Below are 23752 nucleotides of genomic sequence, written 5' to 3' on the forward strand. Positions count from 1 at the left end.
CACTGCAGGATTTTTACTTTCAGATTCTGCCTGAAATAGGGTTGCCAGGTGTTCGGTTTTCAACCGGAATGCCTAGTCGAAAAGGGACCATGGCGGCCGGTGCTGACTGGGCCGGTAAAACTCCGGTCGGCAGCGCAGCAGGGCTAAGGCAGGCTCCCTGCCTACCTTGGCTCCACGCAGCTCCCGGAAGCAGCGGCATGTCCGCCCTCTGGCTCCTATGCGTAGGGGCAGTCAGGGGGCTATGCGCGCTGCCCCTGCCCCAAGTGCCAGCTCTGCAGCTCCCATTGGGTGGGAAACACGGCCACTGGGAACTTTGGGGGTGGCACCTGCAGACAGGGCAGCGAACAGAGCTGCCTGGACCACACCTCTGCCTAGGAGCCAGAGTAGGGACATGCCGCTGCTTCCGGGAGCTGCTTGAGGTAAGTGCTGCCCGAAGCCTACACCTCTGAGCCCCTCCCGTGCCCCAACCCCCTTCTCCAGCCCTCTTCTCCCTCCTGCCCTCTGAATCTCTCAGCCCTAGACCAGAGCCCCCTCCTGCACCCAAAACCCCTCATCCCCCACCCCATCCCAGAGCCCACAGCCAGAGCGCTCACACCTCCCGTGCCCCAACCCCCTTCCCCAGCCCTGATCCCCCTCCCACACCCTGAACCCCTCAGTCCCAGCCCAGAGCACTCTCCTGCACTCCAAAGCTCTCATCCCCAGCTCTACCCCAGAACCCACAGCCCCAGCCGGAGCCTCCACTCCATCTGCACCCCAACCCCCTGCCCCAGCCCTGATCCCCCTCCTGCATTCTGAACCCCTCAGCCCCAGGCCCTCCTGCGCCCCAAATCCCTCATTCCCAGCCCCACTCCAGAGGCCACACACCCCCAACCAGAGCCCTCACCCCACACACACACACCCCAAATCCCTGCCACAGCCAGATGAAAATGAGAGAATGAATGAGGGTGGGGAGAGCGAGTGACTGGGGGGGGAATGGAGTGAGCAGAGGCGTGGTCTAGGAGAAGAGGCGGGGCAGGGGCAGGACCTCAGAGGAGGGGTGGGGCATGGGTGTTTGGTTTTGTCCAAGTAGTAAGCTGGCAACCCTAGCCTGAAATGAGGTATATTATATGGGTACCTAGTCAGAAGAACCAAAGCAAGAATAGTGAACGGCATTACTTTGTTTAGTATAACATACATTAATGGAATACGAAGGAATAGTTTGTGCATGTGCACTGAGCTTTCATTAATTAAATAAGCACTCATTTTTCTTGTTTTAGAGAATGGATGCATGCAGAGTTCTTTGCAATGTGATTTTGTTGATTAATTCTCCACTGGTTGAATTAACAGGCACAAAACAAAATACTAATCCAAGCACCCCAAATTTTGGTGCAGTTCCAGCCCGGATTCAGACTCTGCAGTCGGATCCTATGGTCCTGGAGCTTTAAAATTTAAAACAGTCTGGTCCTGCTCTGTAGGGGAAGTTCACTATGTTCCTGGAATCAATTAACTCTTCATAGACCTCACGGACTTCATCTCTACAATGGGCCCAAACCAACAGACCCAAACACTAGAGAAATTTAGACCTAGATCCAAACGTGTTGGGTGGCCACATGTCTGTAATGGTTTCAGACCAAACCCCCAGATATGAACCCTGCAGCAGTCTGGATCTCTAGTTATAACGTAACACTTTTATCTCTGATTCAGTGTTCTGCAAGATCTTCTGATATACAAGCAACTGGTCCGGTGAAATATTAAAGGGACTGAAAAATCACGATATTACAAATGTGTTTGCTAAGCAAACAACAAACCTACATTAACTTGTAATTCAGTGCAATGGACCACATCCTGCTCCCAATGAAGTCAGTGGGAGTTTGGGAGTAGGATTGCACCCTATATATGGGAAAATGTCATCATAAGGCTAAATATAGCCTGCCCTGATGAAAACCATGATATAGCCTGCACTGATCAAAACCATGCAGCACCAAAACTAGAGTTACTGGGAAAATGGATGGCCCCTTTGCAGCACGGGGGTTCCATTCAGAATGGGAAATGCAGATTGGCTCATCCATTGGATTAATCCTTCCTCCACCACTGACTACCATAAAGCACTGCTCGACCTAACTTTCGTTATAATAGCCAAGAAATCAGAATGTTTGCTCTCAGCACGCTGAAATTGGTGATAATTTATACCAGAGGGAAAACACCCTGTATATGAGTAACTAAACACCACAAACAAAATCAATCCGGTGTCCAGTTGAGCAGGAGGAAAATATACAAAGAACTGTTCGTTGAAGAGAACTGTTCTGTATTCCTGAAGACTCGACCAATTCAAATAAAAAACAGGGGGAAAGGATGGAAATGGCAGTAATAATAATCATGCTGCAATCCTCTATAGTAAGTTCAGAAGCAATGCTGCAACATTTTGAACTGACGACAGCTCTGAGTGAGCACTTTCCAGCAGCCTGCTTTCTGGAATCAATCTGGAGCTCCCACATTCCCCACCAATGGCCAAGCTCGAAAGATATAGGGTAGAACCACAGTGAGGCTTTACAAACCAACACATGGGAATGGCTAAGCAAAGAAAAGGGAGATACATCAATTACCTATTTCTCTGTAAGGCAAATCCTGTAGTCTTTACATAGCCAAAATTCCCACTGAAATCAAAAGGTCTGCAGGAGCTGGCCCTCATAAACCATCACTTTCACCATCAGCAAGCAATGGAAAAACATACTTGCTCGTTTGTGTTTCCTTTGCTTTTCCTTCACTCATGGACACAGAGCCAATGCTCTCAACCCGCGTTTTTCTTTGCTTGCCCTTCTCTAGGCTTTTGCACCCCCTTTAACATATGCTTTTGAATCACAAAATGTAGGTCCCGTTTATTTAACTGGAAATTGGATCGTGTATATCTTGAAAGATCTTTAAATGCTGATAGTCTGGGTCTGAGGGTCACTCACCTTCTACATCCATTGTGACAGGTTTCGAATAGGCTGTGCCCAGGCTGTTCTTTGCTACACAGCGATAATGTCCTGCATCTTCTCTTTGAACATTATGGATCCTTAGACTCCCTGATTCCAGAACAGCAATCCGAGCATTTTCCTGCCACAGATGGGAAGGTGGGAGTTGGGAAATGGAAAAATGAATATACTTTGACTTGTTGCGTCAAACAATTTAGAAACTTTTATTTACAAACCTAGAGCCTCGTACAGGATTTGTTAAGTGAATTCCAAAACACCTTTTAACGGTGCTAGAAGTAAATGTTCACCTTTGAACAAGACTTATTTGTACAGTCCTATGAATTAAGGAATTTAGAGCTGGAGCCTCCAGTCCAGTAAGTTCAGTTCGTACTGTTCAAGCCATTCACGCACCCAATTTTTTACAAATAAGTGAATAATAACTTCAAAAGCCTTGTGAATGAATATCTGCAAAGCAGATCGGTATGTTTTATTCACAATTATATTCACAAACTCTTTTGGGGCTATATTAGTTCAGATCTACTATTAATTAAAAAATGAGAGAGAGAAATTCAGAAAAAAAATTCTATACAGGTAGAATTACCCCTAAACAAAAATCTTGTTTTGACATTTTCTACATGACATCTGTGTCTCTTTAAATGCTTCTCTGATAGAATTTACAAATACTTGGACTGATTATGTCATCATATTTTTAGCATGCAAGTGATATTTTAATTTCATTCCCTACTCACCTTTAGAACAGTTTCTCCCTTGATCCAAGAGACAGAAGGTTTGGGATTCCCCATGGTAGTGCAAGGAAGAACAGCCTTTAATCCTTCTATTATTTTTACATTTACAGGAGGACGAGTTATTTTAGGTTCTAAAACAAAAAAGGCCAAAATTAAATCTGAACAGCAGACGAGACACGGTTCAGATACACTCAATACTATTCTTTATGATCAAAAATCCTCTGTTTGCATCTCTGTACAAAGTCTGTATTGCTGTCGCCACAGCCCAGCCCTCAAAGGTATTTAGGTGCTTAAAATCTTAGAAGATCTGGGCCTAAATGACAGAAGAACCAAGAGAGTTCTTGATAGGCCATGTAATTCCATTGAAAGAAATAATTATAAACTATATCTACACCCTAAAATGTTAAATTCAGGTAAATGACACCAAATCAGATAAGAGTGACATTTGACACTGATCTGAATTAGTCAGATCTTGGGCAGAGATCCAGATAGCAATCTCTCCCAAGCTCAAGAATATTTATCTTCAGGGTTTTTGCTTTGTCCATTGTAAAGAGAGCATTTACTGTGAAAGTTTGGATCTAGATTCAGACTTCCTCAGTGAGTCCAAATGCAGTTTTAGATCAGGTCCGTCTATAATCCAAGAAGAAGGGTGTATGACAGGAGTATTAACATTGGGATAATCTGAGCAGGCCCGCTGATGAGGGGGGGCAAAGGGGGCAATTGCCCGCCCTCACTCCGCGCTGTTCCTGGAAGCAGCTGGAACGGCCCTACAGCCCCTGGAGCGGGCAGGGGGTCTCCGTTGCACTGCCCCCGCCCCAAGCGCCAACTCCGCTGCTCACATTGGCCAGGAACTGCGGCTAATGGGAGCTGCGGACGCAGTGCTTGCGGACGCAGTGTGTGGAGACCTCCTGGGTCCCCCGCCTAGGAGCCGCTGTCAGAGGGGTGTACCGGTCACTTTCGGGAGCCGCCTGAGGTAAGCACCCGCACCCCCTCCCACACTCAAACTCCCTCCCAGATCCTACCCCCTGCACCCCCTCCCACACTCAAACTCCCTCTCAGAGCCCAACCCCTCACCCAACACACACCAAAACTCCCTCCCAGAGCCCGCACCCACTCCCGCACCCAAACTCCCTCCCAGAGCCCACACTCCAACCCCCGGCCCCAGCCTGGTGAAAGTAAGTGAGGGTGGGGGACAGCGAGCAACAGAGGGAGGGGGGATGGAGTGAGCAGGGTGCGGGGCCTCAGAGAAGGGGCAGGATGGGGCGGGGCAGGGGTGGGGCAAGGGTTTTCGCAGTTAGACAGTTGGCAACCCTACCGGGCGGACATGTGGAAGCCCTGGCTGTGCCAGAAGAGTGCACCCAGCAGCGCAGCCAGCAGCTTGCTGGGCACCAGCCAGCACCGGCGCAGCACTGCCCCAATGTCAGGCGGACTGCGTCTGTGAGGCCATGGCTTGTGTGTGCGTGGGGGCCCATTGACTGTTCTCCCCTGGGGCCCGGAATTGCTGTCGGCGGGCCTGATAAAACCCAGAGCAACTGAAAGATGAACTTGGGTAAATGTAGATTTGTGTTCCTGGAAGGTAAACTCTACCTTGGAAACGTTAAGTTTTGAAAAAAAATCTTAGTGTCAGTTTTTCTAATACATTTAAAGTTTTGTCTTCCATGTTCTCTGGGGAAGGATTTTTATTTAATTCTAAATAATTAATATAATGGTTTCAAAGATATTTATTTTCTCATACTGGCTATAATCCAGTGCCAATGGACGTCAAAGGAAACTCTCCCATTGATGTCAATAGGCCCTGGATTAGACCAACAGTTAGCAAACCTGGAGCCCAATTTTGCAACTATCCCACACCTAAAACTCCTGTTAATGTTAATGTGTTGTCTGCATGCAGAGAGTCTTCAGGATCCAGCCCATTAACTCTCACATGCCCATTCATACTTGTGTATGTACTAGCAGTTACGAATCTAGCTTCTGATTTTGCAACCACGTAAATCACTGTAAGCATCTGAGTATTCCCACTGAGTTCAACACAGCTATTCGGGTGTATAAGTATTTGCAGGAACCAGGCCCTGGTTATGAAGAAGGGACAACTGCCCATATAGAGCAATGCTCAAGACTTTTTGAGATTGTGGATAAGAAAGTCTGTCCTCACATAGTACGACGCTCTGAAATAAATCTGGTTACTAAAATACAAGGGAAGATTATGTTTAAAGGATCAGCACTTGAAGGACCGATGCACGGCATTGCTAAGAGGGGCTACTTTATTGCTTTACAAAGGGTTTTTTTCATCCCTCACATAAAGGCAGATTCTGCTCCTCTTACTCATGTGGAGTAGTACCTCACTACACAAATAGCCACTTAGATTGCAACATGGGCATAGTGCCACTCAAGGTGAACAAGGGTGGGAGAACAAGGCCACACTGAATAAATCAGGGCCAGATCCTAAAGGTTATTTAGTTAATCTCCGAAATTCCATTGAAATCAAGTGAAGTTAAGTCCCTGTGAGATTCTGGGCTATGCTGTGCTCAAACAGCATATAGTACTCAAACGGAACATACTTGGGAGTGCCATATAATTATCCTGTGGAACTCAGGGCTGAAGGATATTCGGCCCCATGTATACCAATGGCATTAATAAGCTAATGCTAACATTAAATAATAAGACAAATGAGACCATAATAAATTCAGAAAGGAGGATGTGCTTATGGAAGTGTGGCTGGCTGCCCCTGCATGGATGCCCTTGTGAGGGACAGCAAAGATGGGAGTATTTTGTCTTCTCTCCAAGCATGCCGACACTGGAGGTAGCCAAACTATATCCCCAGCATGCCCTTGAGTGCTGGAGTGTTTGGCTAGTAAAGGTTTGTCATCTTAAAGGGCTCTGAGGCCCCGTGGCACACAGAGGCAGTGACAGGGAGAATGCATGCTGTGCCTTTCTCCGTGAGTACCACCGCTCAGTGGGCTCCTTCCCAGTTCTCCCTCTCTGTGTACTGCTGTGCTTGGGCAAAATGCTTTAGGGCACTGCCACAGTGTGCTTCTCACTGCAAGAGCCAATATGCGGCCCTGTATGAATAAGAATAGCATCGTAGTTACAATAGTTAGACACACTGTCTGTTGCAAGGGCTAGCAATCCTTGTGCTTCAGGGCATAAACCGATCTCCCGATGGGCTCAGGAAGACATTTTCACAGCACTGCACAGTTAGGTTTATTATGAAGGTTTTATACCTTCCTCTTCTAAAGCATCGGGTAGCGGACACTTAGTGGAAGGACTCTTGGCCTATTAGGTGTGAGGGTGTGTCTGATCCTATACATAAAGCAAGAACAGGAAATTGAAGAATATGACTGTATGTCATGTAGCCTCTCCTGAGGCTTCACTAGGTGTCATGTCTGGGTCTCATTCTCACATTTACGTGATTATTTTTAATAGCAGTGGGTGGGTTTCCTACGAAGTGATTAACCAGTTGGGATTTCACCTCCCGGTGCCCGGTTTGCATCTAACCAACATTTTTTTCAAAAATAAAAGATAGTGACTTGGACTGAAACTCCTTTGGGCACTATTCGATACACATTTCAAGGCCTCCAAACCTCGTTGGGTCGGTTTGGCTGTATTCTGCTTAGAAAAGTCACCAAATTCATCTAACTTGGAGACTGGAGTAGTTCCTGGTGGCGGACATGACTAGCTGTAGCAAGACTCCATGATCTCACAGCAAACACTGCCTCATGCGTACAGACTCTTCCTTCCAATCTCTTTTCTCCTCTAGGCTGCAAGTTTCTCGCCTAGCTAAAGATTTGGTCCATGACTTTTTTTTATCTGATATCGTCCCTTCAGACTAGAACATTGCAGGCACAATCGTTCCATGAGTACAATATATTTCAGGTATTTACTGTAATAAGCTGCTTCGGATTTTTTTGTCAGTGGGATGTGGCAAAATGTGAATGCACATGCCGGTAGGAAGGGAAATGATAAACAAGTCCCAGCCTACTGGTTAACACAAAAGTTGCTGAAATGGGGGCAGCTGCTTGGATTTCTTTGAAGTCAGTTTTAAAAAAAAATCTAACCTGCCGCCGTGGGGGCTGGGGAATGGTGGGTTACACCATTCAGTGGGGAATAGGGGCACTCCATCTGTAGTGCGTGGAAAGACTGTCATCACATTGCTGTTGTGTTGGGGAGATGCACCACAGTGGTAGGGGCATCATTCCCTCCACTGGGGATGGATCTTAAGACTAATAGTCCTCTGCAAGTTCCTAGACGAGCTCCACAGTGAAAATGTCAGCCTGGGGGGAGGGATAGCCTTTTTGATCTGTGAAACATTAGAACAGTCTTCCGTGGTTGTCAGTCAGGAAAGATAAACCTACCCTACCTCACGGTTCTGAGAGTCACAGGGAACATAACATGGAAATTTCCTTTGATGCTTGAAGCTTGAGAAGCTAATTGTTTTTCTCTCACATTTCCTGTCCAGGTACTCTAAGGATTTCTTTTATTTTCTGTCAAGAAATAGCTGGGGAACTCATTAGGGATTGGATGGTCAGAACAAAGAACATGGTCAACACATATGCATAAGCAAAGACCCAAACATGGTCACTTGTATGCAAGAAACACTGGCTACGTTTGCCAGATGTAGAAACCCCATGCAAACCCAGAGGTGTGCGTACAGATATGCAAAAATAGAAAGGGCATCATGTGTAAATTGTCTGTATTGTGCAAAGAAAAGTTTGTTTGTTTTTTCAAATAGCAGCAGAATGGAGTCTTAAGTGTCTGCTAGATTAATTCAAATGGAGAGTTCAGCTTTTATCATCCACTCAGTTTAATTGCTTTGAAAGGGCTCCTCCCACTTACTCATTTTCACCTGTAAAGCCCCACAGCTTCTTGCAGGCACTCCAACTCCATTGTCAGCTGAGCAGCAGTATACTCCATCATCGCTGTCCTCTACGCTGCGAATGGTCAGAAGCTGCCCATTCTCTTCTATGCTGTATCGTGTATCAAACAGCCTGCAGGATACAGTGACGTGCTGGTAAGAGTGCAAGGTGTACAGTATAAATCTGAACTCATTCTAAGTCATCAAACCCACTTCAAGTTTAGCTTTGTCTCACGGTTCCTAAAATGGTGAAACATCTGAATGTAATGATACAGTACCAATTTAGTGGCAGTTCTGAATACACTTCTGTCTAATCTGCGGTATTTATATAATGTCAATCACTGTGAAATATAGGTGTTGAGTATCTAGGACTATTATCCTGAAAAGGGATATACAAGCACAGAACCTTGCATCCAACTGAATCTCCAGTAGTCTTCACCAGACGGAGACATATTTTGAGGTGCATTTGACTTCGATGAGGATTTGTCTGTATAAGACCCACACCTGGTTGAAAAATTTTCATCACAACTTTTTTTGGACAAACAATGTCTTTTCAACTAAATGGAAATTTTTGTGAAACAATGTTTGTTTTGTCAAAAATGTTCAGGTTTTGAGCAAGAAAAAGCCAAGCAACCAAACGGTTTCTGGCATCCAAAACAGTTTTTATTTTGTTTTGAACCAGAAAAAAAAATATGGTAATTTTTCATGGGACTTTTTTTTTACCGTCCATCTCTAATAAGGACTATAATACCTGAATGTGGTTATAACTTAAATGACAGCAAGATCTGGCCCACCGACCTAAGAGAAGGAAAGAAAATTCCTAAGGCCACCACACAGCTGTGAAGATTTCCATGTTTTGGAAGGATGAAGTGGCCTGCTAGACTAAGTACTGTGTAGCAATGAAAAATTCCTAGGGGAGAGGAAGGGGCTGTTTTGTGGTTTTCCTTGCAAAACCGGAAAATATAACAAACTTTGCAATCATTTTAATGGTGCAAGTTTTCTCCAGCTTGCATCCAATATCCTATTTCCATCAGTTTATGAGTTTTACATCTGTGACCTTTTACAACTGCGTTCATGAAAATAGCCTTTTGCTTCTGACAAATGTTGCTGAAATCAGGGATTCTTCTGCCAAGCAGGTTCAATCCCCCAAAGCCTTATTTGCCCTGTTTTCTTTTAGTGGTAAAACATTTTGCATCATGTCTAAATTCACCATGTAAGATTCTATAGACTCAGCTTTCCAAAGTGAAGTTAGATACCTCTAAACCAGGGTGGGCAAACTACCGCCCGCAGACCAGATCCAGCCCCTCATGGCTTTGGATCTGGCCTGTGGGATTCCCTGCACCCCTCCTGCACCCCGCCCCCTGCCCTGAGCCCCCTCATACACCCTGCACTGCTCCTGCGCCCTGAGCCCCCTCGTACAGCCCGCACCCCTCCTGCACCCCAACCCCCTTCCCTGAGCCCCCACCGCACCCTGCACCCCTCCTCTGCCCCAATCCCTTGCCCTGAACCCCTTCCTCCACACCCCAACCCCCTGCCCTGACCCTGCATACAATTTTCCCTCCCAGATGTGGCCCTCGGCCCAAAAAGTTTGTCCACCCCTGCTCTAAACACACCTTTAAGCATAAGGAGCCATATCTGCTCTTAATTACACCTGTGTAAATCCAGACTAACTCTGCTGAAGTGAATGAAGCCCAGGAGTGAACTTTGCACCCCACTGAAGGCAGTGGGAGTTTTATGAAAGATTTCAAAGGGATCAAGATTTGATCCTCGGTTTGTAGCTGTGTAAGAGCCTGATCTTACTGATGTCACTGTAAGCGTTGCCATTTATTGCAATAGGTTCAGGATAAGAATCTAAATGGGAGCAAAATATAAACCAAGATTACCAGTAGCATGAAGGAGACACAATTGGGATGGTTGTCACTGCAAATATAATATAATTATAATTAATTAGGGCTGTCAAGCGACTAAAAAAATTAAACTATTAGTCGTGCGATTAAAAAAATTAATCGTCATTAATCGCACTGTTAAACAAGAATAGAATACCCTTTATTTAAATATTTTTGAATGTTTTCTACATTTTCAAATATATTGATTTCAATTACAACACAGAATACAAAGTGTGCAGTGATCAGTATATTTATTTTTATTACAAATATTTGCACTGTAAAAAACAAAAGAAATGGAATATTTCAATTCACCTAATACAAGTACTGTAGTGCAATCTCTTTATCATGAAAGTTGAACTTACAAATGTAGAATTATGTACAAAAAAACCTGCATTTAAAATAAGAATGTAAAACTTTAGAACCTACAAGTCCATTCAGTCCTACTTCAGCCAATTGCTCAGACAAACAAGTTTGGTTACAATTTGCAGGAGATAATGCTGCCCACGTCTTGTTTACAATTACCTGAAAGTGAGAACAGGCGTTCGCATGGCACTGTTGTAGCCGGAGTCAGAAGATATTTACGTGCCAGATGTGCTAAAGATTCATGTCACTTTATCCTTCAATCACCATTCCAAAATATATGCGTCCGTGCTGATGATGGGTTCTGCTCGATAATGATCCAAAGCAGAGCGGACCAACGCATATTCATTTTCATCATCTGAGTCAGATGCCACCAGCAGAAGGTTGATTTTCTTTTTTGGTGGTTCATATTCTGCAGTTTCTGCATCAGAGTGTTGCTTTTTTAAGACATTTGAAAGCATTCTCCACACCTTGTCCCTCTCAGATTCTGGAAGGCACTTCAGATTCTTAAACCTTGAGTCGAGCGTTATAGCTATCTTTAGAAATCTCACATTGGTACTGTGACAAAGTACTGTCCTTGACTCCGTGGGTCCTGCATTTCCTGGCGGATTTTGCTAGCCTCAGAGGCTCACTGTGACCCTCCACGTAGCCCTTCTCTCTCTAAAGGCAAGGGTCACAGCTTACTGAGCCATTTTCATCATAAGCCAACAAGGGAGATGAGGAGAAGCAACCTTCCCTCGCACAGTCTCTGTTGTCTCCCAATCTCAGTGATTAATCACGGAGGGGGGGGAGCCCGGGCCCACCCTCTACTCCAGGCTCCAGCCCAGGGACTAAAGTTAGCAGCTATGGTAGCTAACTTTTTGGAAATAGGACATGTACAATTCCCTGGGCCACTTCCCCACAGCAGCCCCCACTCAATATCTCCTTCACCGTTACCTCAGGGCCTCCTTCCTTGCACCTGATATGGATTTGTACTGCTTCATTCCTCCTACAGCACAGCTCCCTCCTATAGCACCTGACACCCATGCCTCACTGACTAACTGAGAGGCTTTTAACTAATTCAAGCCAGCCCTTGATTGGCTTCAGGTGTCCCAATCAACCTAGCTATCTCCACTGCCTTCTAGAAGGATCTTAATTGGCCCCAGGTATCTTGATTAACCTGGAGCAACTGCCATTTGTTACCATGGTACCTGGGGCTAACAAACCTGTTCCTCACTCCTTTACTGTAGCCATCTGGCCTTGCCCCATCACAGTACCTTCTTTGTGTTTTATCAAATCTGCAGTGAAAGTGTTCTTAAAACGAATGTGCTGGGTCATCATCTGAGACTGCTATAACATGAAATATATGGCAGAATTTGGGTAAAACTGAACAGGAGACATACAATCCTCCCCCAAGGAGTTCAGTCACAAATTGAATTAACACATTATTTTTTTAATGAGCATCATCAACATAGAAGCATGTCCTCTGGGATGGTGGCCGAAGCATGAAGGGGCAAATGAATGTTTAGCTTATCTGGCACGTAAATACCTTGCAACGCCGGCTACAAAAGTGCCAGGCAAATGCCTGTTCTCACTTTCAGGTGACATTGTAAATAAGCAGTCAGCAGTATCTCCCATAAATGTAAACAAATTTGTTTGTCTAAGCAATTGGCTGAACAAGAAGTAGGCCTGAGTGGACTTGTAGGCTCTAAAGTTTTACATGGTTTTGTTTTCGAGTGCAGTTATGTAACAAAAAAAATCTACATTTGTAAGTTACACTTCCGATAAAGAGATGGCACTACAGTACTTGTATGAGGTGAATTGAAAAATACTCTTTCTTTTATCATTTTTACAATGCAAATATCTGTAATAAAAATAATAATATAAAGTGAGCACTGTACACTTTGTAGTCTGTGTTGTAATGGAAATCAATATATTTGAAAATGTAGAAAAACATCCAAAAATATTTATTAAATGTCAATTGGTGTTCTATTGTTTAACAGTGCGATTAATCATGATTAATTTTTTTAATCACAGTTAATTTTTTTGAGTCAATTGCATGAGTTAACTGCAATTAGTCAACAGCCCTAAATATAATATAATCATATGAATAAATAATATATGAATCATTTATTTTTTATAATTTTTCCTTTTACTGCATCTCTTATGGCTGTCACAGAACAATGGTACATCACTGATTTTTGTACTTATTTTTATTAATCACTCACAGAGTGCCATTAGTTCACGTGATGCAGTACAGCCGGAGAGCAGTGTTGAGCAAGTAAATCAAAACCTTATTGTGAGGGCTTAAAATCAGTGGGTCCAAGCTGCCCCCGTATGGGATGGTACAGTACAAAGCAGAAAAAGAACAGAGTGGTGCAGTCAATACAGATGCATTGTAGAATAGGCATGTGATTTAGTGTATATGTTTTGGAGACTGTGCCAGCCATAGTGGAAGATGTTATTAGGCTAAAGCAGTATTTTTCAAGGATAGCAATTTTATCAAACTAAGCTTTGCAGTATGATCTGTATGCTGGCCAGACACGTCGTGAGTAGCTACACTTCAGTGGGTTTACTGAGAATTAGACATGTTACCAGAACTGACCTGGCAGCGTTATAAAACTATCTTGGCTGTCTGAGTACTAGGAAAGCTTCCACACTACTGCTTAGGTTGGACAATGAAACAGAAGGTGAGCAAATGGAAAGTTTTTATGCTCAGTTGTTCTGTGTAACCACATTTTAAATAAACCCATCTAGCACACACTGACATGTCATAACTGCCAGTACATGGTCTCAGGATGTCGATTAGTTGCCTTTCCTAGCTCTCCCTAGGAAAATGTAGGAGTTTACAAAGTAGGGTGATACAAACCCAAAATTGTGCTCAGGAAGGATGGTTTTATGGCTAAAGCACAGGAATAAGAGTCAGGAGATCTGGTTCTGTATGCCTGTTACTGACTTCCTCTGTCACGTAGGCCTAGATCCTCAAAGATATTTAGGCACTTAACTCCCATTTGAAATCAATTGAAGGCACCTAAATGCCTTTGAGGATATGGGCGTTAGGCCCTAATTTTCAAGGACATGATTTTCAGAGGTGCTGAGTAGCCACAACGCCACTGGATACTCAGCAGTACCTCTGATAATCAGGTCCCAGTTGTTGCAGAGCTAGCCTCTGATAATTAAGGCAATGTCTTTCAAAAACTTAACCTTACCTGCTCAGTGCTTCACCTTCCTTACATATAGAAAGGAAATAATGACACTTCCTTACCTCACAGGATTGCTGAGAGACTTAATTCAGTGCAGTTTGTAAAGCACATCCTGATTCTTGGAGTGAAAGTGCTCTAGAAGCACGGGGCATAGCTCTCCACTGCTTTGCACCTTGTATCATCATTTACACATGAGCAAGGGGAGCAGGAAAATATTACAAAATCAGAATGGGAGCATTCTGCACTCACACAGGTGTAAACAACCACACAGGGTTATTCCTGTTATTCAGGATTCCAACCTACGACCTAGTCTGTGGAGTTTTCTGTTGGAGATGAGACCCCAAGTAGTGTCTGCATAGTTGAAGTTGATACTGCAGGTCCTAAAGCAAACATTTGTGGCTTTATATTGTGCTTTACAAATGTATTAGCTACCTTGAGTTAATCGGCCAGCAGCTAATTAAAGATAGAAAATTCCACTATATATATCATACATTCGGTGATCCTAGAAAACAAGGGATACATAAGGAGTTGCATGCAATCTAATCTCATCAGTCCTTATTCTGGCATTGTTCCTGTTGAATTCAATTGTTTACATATTGTTTTGTTTTGAAGTTATCTGTCTCTCTAGTGTCCTTGAACCCTGGCAAGGGAAGAAGATTTCAAAAATAAAATAATTAATATTTATTGCCTGTAACAATTAGACTCTGTGACATTTGATTTTTTTTTAAATCCATTGATTTGGTTCTTTTCCATTTAGCAAATATTTCTCCCTCCCCGTGTTTGGAATCTAGTTGAAATAGTTTCAGTTTATATAATGCCGTCTTCATGCCAAAACTTTGTATCCACAAGCCCCGACCATGAATGTCAGGACTGCTCTGGGGAAAGCTATTTTGGTTTTATGCTGCAGAAACACCATGAGAAGAACAAAGCAACCGATGTGCTTGGTCCCACAAAAATAGGCTTTTAGAGGTTTTTTTGGCCGTGGTGTAAAACAGGCATGCTCTGTCTAATGGAGAGCTAATATTTAATATCAAAGTGATACACCTTTTGGGAAGGTGATTTGGGTTATTGGAGAAGGAGATAGTGTACCACTTAGTGGGCTTGAAATGGGTCTGCTTTTCTGCATGCTCTCAGAGAAGGTACATGGACCTGTAAGGATTGGGGGTTGGGGGTGATGTGACCCCAGTCCTAATGTATAAATGGCATCCCACAAGCTGTTTCTCCCTTCAATGCTAGTTTTACTGATGGAGAAGGAACTAGAAGACAGGTGGTTTGATCTGGAGATTCCATCCATGAGGGTTTAGGCCCTTGTTCTGCAAGCTGCTTAGCACAGAGTCTGGGGCTTTAGTACAGTTCTTGCAGGATTGAGATTTTGGCTAAAGAGGACAGTTCTCTGACAGTCACTGAAGCATGAATTCTAAAATCTTTTGTGTGGATATACATATGAAGTTTTAAACAAATTGATAGGGCTTTTATTTAATATTCTAAAATGGTCGCACTAGGAGTCAAATCTGCCTGCAGTAATGACCTGTCTGGAGTCTCGTGAGTGTTTCTCAGAAGTCATCCTGGAGCAGACCCTGAGTAATGTACAAATCACACAATTAAAACAGGTCTCACCTGTTATACGCAACAAAATGAAATTTCCCATCGCTGAAAGAGAAGCAAAGGAGGATCAAGAATGTGAAACAGAGAATGTAAAGGAATTTGCCTGATCCAAGGTTAAAAGTGGATGAACTATCTTTTACCTTTGCAAGAGATTGTCTGCAAAATGTAACCCTAGCAACAACAGTAATATTCCCTACCATCCTGAAATGAACAGTTTCCAAAGCACAGCACATCAGTACTTCTTTCTATGATGCTTTGGCAGGTAGTGAATAATGTGTGACGGTGTACAATACAAAGAAACCTTGTTTTAATCTATTACTTTGTTCACAAGGCAAGAATAATAATGCTTTGCTATTACAGGACATTTTCCATGCAAGGTTCACAAAGTACTTTACAAAACGCAAATAAATAAAGCCTTGCAACACTCACTTTCATCCCAGAAATGTCATCCCTGTTCTGTAAATGGGTTTGATTCTAGACTAATCTGCATCCCCTTGAGCTGTCATAGTATTTCATACTTACCTGATGGGAATGTTGTTACGTGTCCAGGTAATCTCTGGCTCGGGGTAGGAGTCCACTACACACATGAATTTAGTGACCTCTTCTACTAGTGCGTCCACGGTTTCCAGAGGAGTGTTGATAAGGGGAGCTACAGAAAGAAGGGGCAAAAACATGCAATTTCAATCCTGGGTTTCTTCTGAGCAATGACTGCTAATTCATCAAATGCCTGTTGACTTCACAGGCACAAACCAATGGGACTCTGCTTCTGTGTAGGGCCAATGTAAGTGGGGTCACTTCCTGACCCCTTCCCTGGAATTCAGTCATTCTCTGACATGGAACTTGGCCACCCATAACCGACCAGTGGGGCTGGCAATTCTCTGCACCCCCAGCACTCGCAAGTCTGCACACTCTTCCAATACACACTGGGCCTCCTGCATTAGCACAGTTGAACTGAGGTTCCCATAGGCATTTATTTCCTGGTTTCTTTGTCATGTTTTTTTCTTAAACTCTCTAAGGGATAGACCATGAAGTTACCCCAAATCTGGTGTGCTTCAAAGAGTCACAGTTCAGTCCCTGATTCCCCTTCCATGCCCACTCAGCAGCAGTGATTGGCATGTTGGGGAGTAGGGGGCAGATCCTAGGTTTTGCCCACTACCTGCCTACACAAGGGGACCTAGTGGCCCCAGCAGCAGCTGCTCATCTTTGCATGGACCAGCAATGCTGGATCTACGTGGCAATAAGGGGGCTCCTTGACACCCCTGTGTGAGTGTGTAAGGCGATGCGCCACTGATGCCAAAACTGATCCTTGTCATTAATGCAGACTGTTTCAGTTCTATTGTATTTCTTTATTTTAAAAAAAAATGTGTAATACTATTACTGGCATAGGGATCATTTATAAATGCACCTGAGGTATGGCAATACTACAGCCTGACTGACACACAACCTCTTGTTTCTTTTTCCTTAATCAGCTGGCGCCCAGTGTGATGCAGATAATAAATAACTATATCTTACATTTATTATCGGGAACCCATCATCAACTGAAATGCTGCTTTGTCTTTGGAAAGGTATTTTCCAAGCCCCTTGGTAAAAGCTGAAGCATAGTTGGTAGAGATCAAAAGGCACCTCTCATAATTATTTTCCATCCCCGCGGTGATCCCAGCAACCAAAGATACACAACCAGTAACTCTTAATGTGTGACTGGTAGAGACACACATCCAGTACTTGGTACACTGGATTTCATTGACAGCTGTGCATATATTTGAACTAGCCATCTGCTTCTCTGTGAAATACTGCAGTGAACATGAAGGAGCAACAAGAGAAATCCCAGTGACCTTTAAACAGTACAAAGAAAATTACCTTGCCCATACATAAATTACTAAATAGACATACTGTGTTTACTGCAGAGATGTCTGGTACATTTTGATGTCTCTTGGTGGAAAAAATCTTGCCTGCACTATGTCTGCTTCCTCTCTAGTCAATACAATCAATCTGAAATATTCCTGAGCACTAAAATGCACCAAAAACATATGGCAATGTGAGGCACAAATGAGACATTTAGATGGTATAGTATTGAATTTGTGCCTGATTCTTTTCTCACTTACCTGGGTGTAACTTAGGACTCCATTGGCGTTATGGAGTCCAACTGGAGTAAAATTGAGGAGAATCAGGCCCTTCATGCTAACTATACCTTTCAAGTTCATGTTATTGTACAGTATTTTTGAAAATTGCTACTAAAACATGTTTACGCTAATAAAATTTCTTTTCAATATGACTGCAAACTGCTCATAGTGATCAGTAATTACATATATGTGAAAAACAAATCATAATTCTGCAGCTAAAAGAAACAAGATAGTTGCATCAGGTTATCACTGCTTTAAAGGATGCAGGATGTTTGTTTATTACTGCGTAAGAAGTCTCTTCCTCATTGTTTGCAAGTGTTACAGCTGGGGTAAAATCCTGGCCCCGTTGAGGTCAATGGGAGTTTTATCACTGATTTCAGTGAAGCCACGATTTCACTCCAGGTCCTATTGAAAAAGACGTTAAGAAAATGATTGTATTGAAATGTTAGAAAACACACACCAGAGGCACTTTTTGAAGTCATTTACTGTTGCTAGTCCATTTTCTGCCCTAAGTCTGTTCATTTTAAAGAGGTCTTCATTATTTTGTGAATCAGATTTTATGGCTGGGTCCTATTATGGGATGGGTTGGTTGTAATGGCTTTCTTGTATGCGATATTTTAAATGATATTGCCGTGCCTAGAGCTGTGGAAAGGTGCATTTTGATCTCAAGCTACTTTAATTAATGAATTAACTAAAATGTATACTGTATACTGCATACGGATTGTATTCATGAGATGAATGTAGCTATGTTAAGGGAGAATGGAGTAACAGCTGATCTACTGGATGTTTTAGTGATAGTACTTTGCTCATCAGGCAAAACAAGATCCCCTAAGAATTAGGTAGTAAACAGATACGGTGGGCACAATTAAAGAGTTTTATTTTACATTTTTACTGGTGGATAAGTTACCATTGGCACTAGCACTATTCTGCTTTACGGGCCTAATCCAGTTCCCATTCAAATTAATGGCATAACTCTCAGGGCAGGATTAACCTCTATATGTATAGGGAATAGCCTCCAAACAACTAATATTTTACCTATCAGAAAAACAGTTAAAAGAAAACTTGTTAACAGTGCCGTCTGTTGCTTTCTAAGCCTTTATAACAATAATGTTAATAACTGGGGGTATCTTGCACTTACCTTCCTATCTTTTTATTTTCCCATATTAAAATTTAATGTTGGGATAATAGAGAAGATTGAGAAAGCTTTATTTTGCTAGGATGAGAGAAAAGAAGGACACAGGTCCAAGAAGTACTTGGTGTGTTTGTGTGACACCGTAATTTGTGGGCCGTGCCACCATTTTGTTTCTGTCCAGAGAGAGATCCCCAAAATGGCAGTGACTGGTGCTTATTTAGAGATTGACATAAAAAAACTCCTGGTGTTGATGAGAACCAGTGCTTTCCCAGCCAGAAAAATCACATCAAATCAAATGGTGTCCACATTGTCAATGTTTAAATTAATTGAGAAAAATGCACAATACCTCATGCCTAGGTTTGAGAAACTGGCCAACACTTTTGTGTGCTGCAGCACACAGGTCAGTCAGGACTATGCTGCTGACATCTTTAGATAACATTATAACTTTAAATAGCATCATAAGACATATAACTTCTCCATCCTTAAGGCCATTCAGGTGCCATTTTCCTGGGCATCAAGGTAAGTTTAGGAAGTAGTAAAAGGATTCACAGTCAATATTAAAAGTTTCTAGTGTTCATTACTTACAGTGAGAAGATAGTGGACCGTGTTCTAGGTTCAGTCCATCAGTGAGTACTAGGTTGTTTATTTTTAAATTAAACTTTTTTAAGTGAACAAATGAAACAGAAAAATAAAATTTACCCCCATTCCAGCATTGTAGACTCTTGGAAATAGTGAAACTTCTTTAACTATGAACTGCTCTTGTGTGCATTTCTGACCATTGCTGGTCCAGCTTTGCTGCAAAACCTATCAAAGATATTATTTTGTGGTCTTTTCAGCACACTTGGCTGTATTCACGTGTTCAGACTCGCTCATGAAACATGACAATTGACATGAACATGATGTTTAGCTTTCTTAAAAAGAAAATCCAGTGCAAATGTTTCATGAAAGGGCAGATGTCTCTTCATTGCATGATGGTATCAGAAAAATCATTTCTATCTCGTTTTGTTTTCTTGTCTCCACAGTCCTGCTACTATCTACCATCCTCTCCCCAAGCCTTATCTAGTGTTGCTGCCTTAATACAAAACCTTGGTGCCAATTTCCATGTCAACACATTTTGAAAGCAAGCAAAACAGTCTCATCACTGGTTATAGGTATTCATCTTGACTTGGGCAGAGCTATTGGCATAATAGGTGACTAGCAGCTTCCTCTTGGGTTAAATTTCTTTTTCCAGAGACAGTGTAGTTTATGGTATATTTTGATCCAGTCCAAATAATCAATATGAAAAAATAAAAAAGTTACATTCGCCTAGCTGACAGTTGGGTTCCCATATGGTAAATCTTCAGGTCCCATTACAATAAAGTTGCATTTGCATCTCACAGAATTTTCTGAACCAATTTTTAGAATCTCATATTGGCTACTTATTGTGGGGTGTGTGTGTGTGTGTGTATATATATATATATATAATATACGCATTCTGTAGGCATTTTATATATACACATGTATATGCATCATATATACAAATATGATGTATACATATACATACATAGACTCACCAGAATATCATATATCTTTCGATCTTAACACATTGTATACCCATCAGCAGCTAAGTCTTAGTAGCTTCCTTTGACGTGACAAACACCCATCCTATGCAAACTGAACCCAAAGAACATCCTTGCCATTTACAGTGACACGAAGTGCTATCTGTAAATAAACACCCTTCAGCTTTAGGTAGAAATGCAGGATTATTTCATCATTATCCTCTAAAGACAATAAAGAAATGACCAGACTAGTGAAACTGAAAGCAGTGCATGTATACAGTTTTCAGTAATGATACCAGGGTCCCGATTTACAAGCCTCACCTGTCCTTATAAAAACTCCTTAACCAGTCACAAAAGCTAAGAGAAGATGAAGGCTGTTTAAACAAACCTTTTGGAAGTTTTTCAGCTAAGCTGAAGGCCGCCAGGATGAAGATATGTACGAGTGGAATGTTCATTAAGTCTTTCATGGTTAATCCAGAATCATACAAGGCTCCTTTAGGCAAAGTGCACTGAGTTCCCTGCCAGTTTCATTTTAAACCATAGTTTGTTACAAAGTGCCTCAGTTAATGACTGTCTCTGCTGCAGAGCGTATGGGATCTAACTATAATCAGGAATTCTCAGACGTGGCTGCAGTGATGGACATGGCCAGCTGGTGTGCGTCCACTTAGGTCATTACGAAAATGTGGGGCTCATGAAACAAGAGAAAGCAAATCCCTTTAGAATTCCTTTTCAGCAAAGAGAGTGGAATACAATGGCTGAATGCCTTTCCAAAACAATAACCTGACCCAGTACAGAACAAATTGCCAGCCTTTACCCCAGCCCAAGGTAAATACACTAGTAATACATATGTTTGTCATTGACACTGGATTTTCTTTCAACTTGGTCCTCTCTTTTTCTCCTTCTCTCTCTCTTTTGTCATAATCCCTGGGTGAGTAGCTGAAATATACCACCTGTTCAGAGAGCACTTTACTTTTGCTTAGTATGTACATCTGCTAGAGCACGAGATGTTTGAACCTGTGAACTGAAAGCTGGTCTTGTTTATCAAGGAGACTGTCAGTTCTCCAGATTGGTTGCAGCAAACTGAGAAAGCAGTGTCATATCCTGCAAATAGACTCTTGAACCCATACAAGCTTTGGGAAAGTGAAAGATTAATAGCTATCAGGGGAAGTTTCTCAATTTGTGCTCTGGAGGACCAAGTGTATTTCATTATAATCTCAGCAACAGCGTGGTCAATTCAGACAACAGTTGCTGTATTCATTTTATGAAATATACATGTTAAATCTAGGCATGACTATCTCAGTGATTTCTTATTATTAGCCAAATCTATATTGAAAAACAAAGCACATTTTCAAGAGACCTCAATACAACACCTACATATGCACCCAATTTTTATTTATTGTAAATTTATTTGTGTGTGCAGATGCCGAGCATTTGCATGTGTCCCAACCATGCCAGCAGTACAGCTTAGAAAGTTAGTCTCAAAATTTTCAAAAGTGGCCGCTAATTTTAGGTGCCTCATTTTTTTTAATTTACTTCATTGTATCTTCACTTCCTGAAGATGGGCCCTGAAAAATTGAGAACCCCAAGATTAGTGAAAACTCTTGAAAGTATAGGCCTGAAGAACTATTTGAATTGGAACTACCGAATATCTGGGCTCTTCCCACATCCCCCACCTTGTGTGCCTGCTGTAGACAAGGAGTCACTTGTCGTGAACGTGCCAAAGCGCTGGTCAAGGAAGGAAGGAAAGTTCTACCTATCCACGGAGAACTAGCAGGGGCAGTAGCAGTCCTGAAACATCTTATAGAGTGAAGAGCTCAAAGGGGCTAGATGGAGGAGTAGGGGGATACATGAGGTTTGGATTCAGAGAACAGATACTGGAAAAACCTGAGCAAAAGCAGGGGGCCGCCTTTTTGTTGTGATTGTACTGCTCCTAGCCCAGTGAGGTCCTGGTCCATGACTGGGGCTCCTTTGGTGCTACTATGGCAATAATAACAATAATATAGAATAAAGAGTGGGAAAATCTGAAAGGGAGGGAAACAGAGCACTAGGGTTCCAGACAAATTGCTCTAAGGATTATAGATTTCAATGAGTCTGACGAAGTGGGTATTCACTCACGAAAGCTTATGCTCCAATACGTCTTGTTAGTCTATAAGGTGCCATAGGACTCTCTGTGTCACTTTTTACAGATTCAGACTAACACAGCTACCCCTCTGAGATTTCAATAGTGAATGTGGTCCTTTTTATAGGTGTTTTTAGCCATCCTATTAAATATTTTTAAACTCTAAGTATGGTTTGAAAACCTATAGAATGGTCACTGTTTTCTTGTTAGTTCTATAGCATTTTACTATAAAGGTAGACAGTAGTGGGTAAGGGTGAAACCTAAGGCACAGGCGAAAGCAGAGATAAAGGGGAGGAAGAGAGAAACAAGGGGAAATTTGGGGGAGGATGCAGGATCTCAGAAAAGGACAAGAAAGGTCTTTATGAGGAGTCAGGGTTGCAATGTATACAAATAGAGTAGTATCCCTTTAAATAGTTTGTTGGACTTCTAGTGGTGCTCATGGTGTTCTTTAGTTCTGGAGCTAGCAGAAGCCAGTCAGAGCAGAGGGTGTGTGTGTGTGTGTGTGTGTGTGTGTGTGTGTGTGTGTGTGTGTGTGTGTGTGTGTGTGTGTGTGTGTGTGTAAAAAACAACATAGTTATTTAGGAGCCACTGTGCCTCAAGTAGGGTTGGCAACTCCAAGATTGTCCTGGAGTCTCCAGGAATTAAAGATTAATCTCTAATTAAAGAATATGTCATGTGATGAAACTTCCAGGAATACATCCATCCAAAACTGGCAACCCTATGTGTCTGTGTCGTTTCTTCATATTGTTTTTGTTGCAAAAAAGCAAAAGACACAACTGGGAGGCTCAGGAACTTGGTGAGGAGAAGAAAGGTGTTGAGGGGTGACAAAGACACAGAAGAATTAGATTCAGAAGGGGAAGATGCCCCCGGAAGATAAATGAGTAAAGGAAGAAGAGAGGAATCTTCCTTTTCCAGGCCAGAATACTTTCCTTAGGAGTGGCAATAATTATGTTTTCTTATTTTTAAAAAAAAGGGCGGTGGGGAGGGTTTGTTCTGTATGTGAGTTTTGTGGTCCGTAGTCAGTAAAACAGGGCAACAGCACCACACACTTACTGCTGCCTTTACTCCAGGAGTTTTCAGTCACCACGGATTCTGCTGTAGACTGTCAAAGCAGCACCACGTTTGGTTAGTTTTTCCTCACAGATCACTAGGAGGCCAGGGAGCAATCAAGGGATGTGCAATAATATTGGGTCTAAGTTAATGTTGTGCGGCAATCTTTGGAATTTCCAGTCTTTTGCATACTTGGTTTCTCAACTTCAGTTATGCATTGACAGTAGTT

The 23752-nt window shown here is 42.5% G+C and overlaps 1 protein-coding gene across 1 annotated transcript in view; it reads right to left on the reverse strand.

Moving 5' to 3' along the window:
* MUSK (muscle associated receptor tyrosine kinase) overlaps positions 1–20873 on the reverse strand; it is a 93880-nt gene extending 73007 nt beyond the window's left edge. The window contains exons 1-5 of the mRNA XM_039544982.1: positions 20743–20873; positions 16087–16213; positions 8513–8664; positions 3683–3810; positions 2934–3075 (exon numbers count right to left, since the gene is read on the reverse strand). Of these exons, the coding sequence (XP_039400916.1) occupies positions 2934–3075; positions 3683–3810; positions 8513–8664; positions 16087–16213; positions 20743–20821 (628 nt within the window). The 5' untranslated portion in view covers positions 20822–20873. The remainder of the gene's footprint in view (positions 1–2933; positions 3076–3682; positions 3811–8512; positions 8665–16086; positions 16214–20742) is intronic.
* Between the last annotated feature and the right edge of the window lie 2879 nt (positions 20874–23752).

Source organism: Mauremys reevesii, linkage group 6, assembly GCF_016161935.1.
Source record: "Mauremys reevesii isolate NIE-2019 linkage group 6, ASM1616193v1, whole genome shotgun sequence".
Classification (NCBI taxonomy): domain Eukaryota; kingdom Metazoa; phylum Chordata; order Testudines; family Geoemydidae; genus Mauremys; species Mauremys reevesii.